The following is a 6,400-nucleotide window of genomic DNA, read 5'->3' on the forward strand; positions in this document are numbered from 1 at the left end:
TGTTTGTTTTCTGCACCAGAACCCACTCAACTCTTCAGAGCATTCTACAGACAGAAAGTAGCAAGCAACCACTTCCTTCAGGGCATGCCTTACTGTTCTCATCTGGGAAGCAAGAGTGTGAAAATGACAATGACTTACAGTGAAATGCTTCATTGAGATATGGCTCCATCCTAAATTTAATCTAACACTGGACAGAGGAATATATCTAGAGATGTCTAAGGCCAACAGGCACACTACGAAATGTAAGGCTACTATTTCCCTTCACAGTTCTTTGGGGTTTGTAGACACCGGGGACACTGCTGGCACAGCGGGCAATAGAGATGGGCTGTAAAGATCCATTAGCAATTCCCAGTAGTGCTTCTGCAACTTGGCAACAAATGAGAACAGTCTGCTTGGGAAAGCCCAATTCCCTGACCTTGCTGGCTGCCCCCAGCTCCTTGCCCAGAAAATAATCCTTGCTCTGCTTTCTGCCAGCCTGCCTGACATCCATGGTCACATACGACATTGTGCACCGAGACAGGAAGTTTGGCCCCGTGTTGGGGAGTTCCTGGGGTTGCTGTTGTTTCAACCTGCATCACTTTGCTACTCAGTTACTGGATTTGCTGTAATAATGACCCAGGTAATTGTACTACTGATCTGTAACTTTTACTGTACCATTACCTAGAGATAAAATGACCATCTCAACTGAATTCTGTTTAAAATAATGACCTGAAAAATCAGCAGGTCTGCTTCCTGCACCTTCTTCTGCTCTTCAACCAGGTCTTTGGACAAACCTCCTCTCTTGTAAGCTTCCCAGGTCTCCACACCGTAATTGAACACTTCTGAGTTGTGCAGGTGACCTGTGGGTAGAAGTGAACAGTCATTCCTTGCTCCGTATCCAGTATCAGAGCCAGATAAGAGTTGAATGCAGGTTGCTATTCACAGTTCTAAACTGAGTTACTGCTTTCTGTTTTTCCCCCTTTCTTGTCTTTGTTGGATATTCAGCATCATCTCAGGTGATGGTGACTTGATTTTAAAATGGAGCATGTGGAGGCCGGTGGGCCTATGGATCAAGGGACAAAAAGAGTCCCCTGGTGGGACAGTCCCTAAGACCAATGATCCTCCCCAGGTTAGGGTGACAGAAAAGGCTTCCGCCAGGATGCATTCTTCTGTTTTGCTAATGTACCCCAGTTCTGCTTCCCTGGTTGGCCATTGGCCTCCCCGCCCATTTGTTACCTCATATGTCCCTGCCCTAGAAGGTTCTTCTCTCCCTGTTCCCCCCATTGGCCCTTGCCCCATCGCGGCTCCCTCGGAGTTTTCCCATTGGTTCCCATTCCCTAGCCCCGCCTGCGTACTGGCCCCATGCCCTCAGACCATTGGTCCCTGATGCTCTCATATGTAAACCTGGATCCTCCAATGTTCTTTGTCTTCGTCCCTGGAACCCTTCATGGGTGTGGCTGCATTAAACTCCTCCTGTGGAACCCCATACGAGGACCCTTCCCATCTCTTTGTCGTGGACCCATTTCCTGGAGCTGTCCGTGCGTGTGTATGCATGTGTGAGTGTGTGGTGGTCCTGCCGAGTGGCTTCGCCTTGGAGACGCTTTCGGAAGGTCGCTGCACCTCACCATCTGGCACTGCAAAATGCCACGACAGGAGAGGAATGTAGGATCTCAGAGTTCTGGGCCTTCACTTTCCTGTAGCAACACAGGAAGTGTAATATGAGGACCTAAGGACTCTGGTGATGCAGGGAGAAGATTTAAGAGAATGCTGTTAATTGTTCTGCCTTAGGGTTTACTGAGGCATCATGCACTTGTAAGCATTATGGAGCTGCTTTCCAGCCTCTATAACTGGGAAATTCACCAAGGGATAGGGAACCAGTATTGGCCGGCTCTACTGATTCAACTAGCACATCATCACTCTTAGCAGAAGACAGAGGCAGTAGTAGCCTTGTGAACTAAACTGTAGCAAGTCCCAGAATGTATCTGAAGACATTTCCTCCCCATGAGAAATGGACTTTAGAGACTGATTATGAACACGTGCTAATGTGTTTTTCCCTGTCAGTAATCTCACTGTGATACAAAGTTCATGTTCAGGAGTGGACTTTTAGAAATGGAGATATCTGGTCATGAATAAGTTTCTTATTAATGAAATAAGTTTCTTATTAATCTCTTGATGATCCAAGAGCTGGAGCACCTCTCCTATCAAGACAGACTGAGAGTTGGGGTTGGATAGCATGGGGAAGATTTCAGGGAGACTTTTTTTTCAACCTTCTGATATCTGACAGGGGGCTTACAAGTCACTGGTTTTTGAAAAAGGTATATTTTGGCTGGTCTCACCAACAATGTCATTTCTTGTTGCTCTGGGCTCAAACTGCATGGCATATAAATCCGACACAGTGACACTGCAGCCCTGCTTGGTCAATTCTTCCACAGCAATCTTCAACAAAGACCCGTTGAAGGACTTGGGCTCTTGATGTGCATACACTATCAGAACTTTCTTCCCTGGAGGCAGAAAGAAAACCAGGAGACCATTTGGAATTTAGGAGGCAGATGCAGAAGAGTTTGTAGAGTTGGGGCTTGTTCCTTGCTTTTTCTGTAGTGTCCTTTCCCAGGGGCCCAAAATCAGTGAAAGCAGAGTGACAGTGGCAGCATTTGACCCCTGCTCAGCAGCAGTGAGTGACTCCTGAGGCACTAATTGCTGGATGTGCCCAGCCCATCAATTCTGTGCTACACTGGGCTTTCCTAGGTGGAACTCAGTGGACAGAGGGGGTATTCCATAGCAGATCACTCTGCCCTACATCAGGAAAACACTGCCCCTCCTATTCAGTCAACAAGGAAAGAGGAAATATTTTGTGTGTGGTAGGAGTTTTTTATAGATAACCAGACAGCTAAAATTATAGGGATTATTGAACATGACAGGGTCTGTAAAACATGCAGCTCTTGCTTTCTGACTGCCAAGACCAAAGCTCAGGCATCTCCTAAGCTCAGTTTCTCTGGGACATAGCTTCTGGATGCACAGCTCAGAACAACACCTGCCGAGCGACAGGCAAATTTACGGTGTCAGGGATATCTAGTAGAAGCCGAGCTGAATATTTGATGAAATAACAGCTCATTTTTAACCTAAATGACAAGGGGTAATTATTTCTCCAGGGTGCATAGTGTCCATGAAACAAGAGCTATGCAAAAAAGACTAATAAAACTTGCAGGTCAAATGCTATCATAAATTCAACACACGTACAAAATTTTTAAACCCCTGTATGTATCTTATTCTGGAATACCAGGAGTAGTCACCTCTTTGCTGTTCCTGCCAGCTCCAGCAAACAGGGAGCTCAGTGGCTGAAGATGCAAGCTCCCCAAGTTGCTAAGTTTGATTCTGCAAAGCTGCCAGATTGTTATCCCTTTTGATAGAGCTGAGGGCACTTGGACACACAGTGTTTGGAGAGGCTGGAGTTTTCCAAGGCATCACTTACTGAGGTAATTTCAGTCGTTTGGAAAACTAAGACCTCAGTGTCCCAAGCAAACACGGCAGAGAGGCCCCATCCCTGAGGTGCCCAGCGCCCAGGCCTGGAGTGAGCAGCATTTTCATTCGCATTTGCTCTTACCTGCCATTGTTGGAGAGCGCTGGGGAGCTTGTCTCCTGATAATCCGGTACTGCCTGAGAACTCAAGTGAGAGATTTGCTGGTGAGAAACACCAGGAGCAGGTGCGCGGAGAATCGCCGGGTGCATCGCGCCGCTCCCGGTCCCGTGCCGCCCTCTGGAAATCGGCTCCGGGGCGGCCCCGGCGCCGCGGTCCCAGCGCAAGCCGGGTGCCCTTACCTGCTGCTTGGGACCCGGAGCACACCTGCGGCGGGGCTGGGAGCGGCCCTTCAGAGAATCACGGAATATCCTGAGCTGGAAGGGACCCACAATGATAATCGAGTCCAACTCTTTCTGGCCCTGGGGCAGCGCCAGCGCGGGGCGGGCTCAGGATCGGCGCAGCCCGCAGGCACGGCTCTGCCTTTTTTTTCTCTGCATCTGGTTTCATTTGATACCCCACAGCTGTAGTTCTTGCACTGTGAGTGGCAGTGGAGGGTCAGTCCCTGCTCTTCCCCTCTGTCCGCTGGTGATTTTGTGGACTTGCAGCGTGTGCCGGCTGAATCACCTCTTTCCAGGACTGTTCTTTGGGGGTGATCTGTGTTCAGAAGCTGCTCTGTACTTTCAGTCCTTCCTAGTGCTCTTCTTTGCCCCTTTCCAGTTCTGCTGTATCATTTCTTGAAGCGAGGAAACCAGGTCTATGTATGGTTTTCACACTGTCAACATGCCTTGGATATGCCCAGTGGACTGATGATTTTCTGCTCTGTGGTCCTAATAATTCCTACTGTAAAATTCGCACTTTTTTGACTGCTATGGAGTGTTGAGCTGATGTCTGTGTGGAATTATCATTCATAAATAGAAGATTTTACTCCTGTGTGGTGATAGTCAGCTCAAAGCCCTTTATCTTAAAAGTGAGGCCAAGCAGGTTGGTTTGTCTCCCGTAAGCATCTCTTAAGGTTCACAGAGACTAATAATAACCTCCACTTGTCTAACCTCCTGAGCAGCATTCAGAACACTGTGCTGGTCTTAGTTCCCATACAGGTTAGAAACAATCCTGGTGCTCTGTTAACAACCCAGCTATTGGAGGAATTTGGCAGAGGTTTGTGGCTTAAATACTATTCTTCAGATATATTATATGTACACCTCGCTAATGGTATCTAAAATACTTTTACTATTGATTTGTAGCCTCAAACCCTCTAAAGAAGATTAATAACTTTTATTCTCCGAAAATCTAATAAAGAAACTTGATTTTCCTTTGATTTTCTTGGGGTGGGCATTGGACACAGCTGAGGAGGGAAGAAATACTTTTTTTTTTTTTGTACAGCTGCAGTATTTGCTTATTGGTCCACTTATTTAGAAAGTTCATGAGTTGGATTTAATTCTGTCTTCAGCTTGAGGGAAATAAAACATCCCTTCTTAAAGAATGACCCCCACAACTTCAGGTTGTTTATTCTGGAGTGGGTGCATCATCAGTTCTTGTTGAAGCTGTTTCACTGCAGAAAAATATCTTGTGTTTGGGTGAAGGAAAAGAGAGAAAGCAGTCATCATTTTATTACTTAGACACAGGGATGACCTTGGAACAGGAAGGGTCCAGTCTTTGTGTTAAGAATTGCTGAAACTTTTAACATGCAACAGCAGTTGGGTGGTGCAGTGACCCACTGCACAAGGTCAGGGTAACCCAGGTTTTTGTTACTAAATGCTTTGGGGAGGTTTAGAGAGAAACAACTCTGAATGATTGGTAAAGAAATGCTTCCTAATGTCCAGTCTGAACCTGCCCTGCTGCAGCTTTGAACCATTCCCACTGTCACTGGATCCAGGAGAGCTCAGCACTTCCATCCAAACTACTCTGAAATAGCCAGGCTTGTTTCTTCAAGCCAACAATGAGTTGAGTCATAAACATAATCAAAGCCATTATAGCTGCCACTGTAAAGTACAAACACATACAGCACTTAGGTTGATTGATTTCTTCAGCAAATGAACTAGATGGAAGTTTCCCCCTCCCACTTTATCAGATGACACAGCGGACAATGTTGTGATCCATAATAGCTGTTGTATAAATTCATGTGGAAATGCTGGTGTCGTATTTTTGTGTGTGTGTGCATTTTCTTCATACGCATTACATATTGTGGGTTAGAGTGCAAGGTATGGTTGTCTATCTTAGAGAAGAAATTAATTAGAATAAATGAAATATATTAGAATATAACAAGGCAAGAACTACTTTAACTTTTCTTACTCCTTTTCCTACGATTAATATGCAGTTTATTGTACACATTGCTCCGTCTCTGGAGTAGCATATTAAAGTTTAAAGATACCGTGTATCTAAAGGATATTTATTGTGCCCTCTAGCGACCAGTGCGAGGGTTTACCTTTACAGCAGAAGTGAAGCCTCCGCCAAGGATGAGCATTTAATCGCTAGTGCAAATTCTGTCCCAGACAAAATGTTTTAAGAACCTTCCTTGCCAGCGATAGTAAGCAGCAAGGAAAAACGATGCTAACAAATCGTTAGTGTAAGAGAAATCCTACTTAAGATTAGTTTTCTGTGACTTTTGCAGAGAACACAGCCACTGGAGAATGAGTTCTAATCAGTGACTACTGTGGTTCTGCACTGAAAAGGAAGAAAAAAGGAGAAACAGAAATCATATCCAACAGAAAATAGGTCTGCACCCCCATACATGTCCCAATAACACCGTCGATATTCCTAGGCTTGTTCTGTCAAGTAGTAAAGACAACAGTCGCTCTTGTATCAATCTTTCTCCGTAGAGCAGAAAAGCTGATAGGCTTGTGCAACAGGAAGGAAGGAAGGAAGCAGGAGGACTGTGTGACTAACAGCCTCTCACTGTGACCTGTT

At 45.7% G+C, this 6,400-nt stretch overlaps 1 protein-coding gene across 1 annotated transcript; it reads right to left on the reverse strand.

Annotated features, from left to right (window-relative positions):
• Window positions 1-6: 6 nt before the first annotated feature.
• NQO2 (N-ribosyldihydronicotinamide:quinone reductase 2) lies at window positions 7-3,840 on the reverse strand. The gene is made up of 4 exons (XM_042049064.1): window positions 3,796-3,840; window positions 3,581-3,633; window positions 2,316-2,480; window positions 7-839 (listed from the first exon to the last, which is right to left on the reverse strand). Exons 2-4 carry the CDS (start codon window positions 3,585-3,587, stop codon window positions 661-663), a joined length of 351 nt encoding a protein of 116 aa, XP_041904998.1. The 5' UTR covers window positions 3,588-3,633; window positions 3,796-3,840; the 3' UTR covers window positions 7-660.
• Window positions 3,841-6,400: the final 2,560 nt, after the last annotated feature.

The sequence above is a fragment of the Corvus kubaryi genome, unplaced genomic scaffold (genome assembly GCF_017639235.1).
Source record: "Corvus kubaryi isolate FWS band 111438036 unplaced genomic scaffold, C.kubaryi_AGA036_p1.0 69, whole genome shotgun sequence".
NCBI lineage: Eukaryota > Metazoa > Chordata > Aves > Passeriformes > Corvidae > Corvus > Corvus kubaryi.

Excerpts from the sequence above, each read along its gene's own strand:
- NQO2 (XM_042049064.1), bottom strand. Across the intron at positions 840-2,315 it reads AACAAGAAATGACATTGTTG|GTCACCTGCACAACTCAGAA; the intron begins GTGAGACCAGCC and ends TTCTACCCACAG.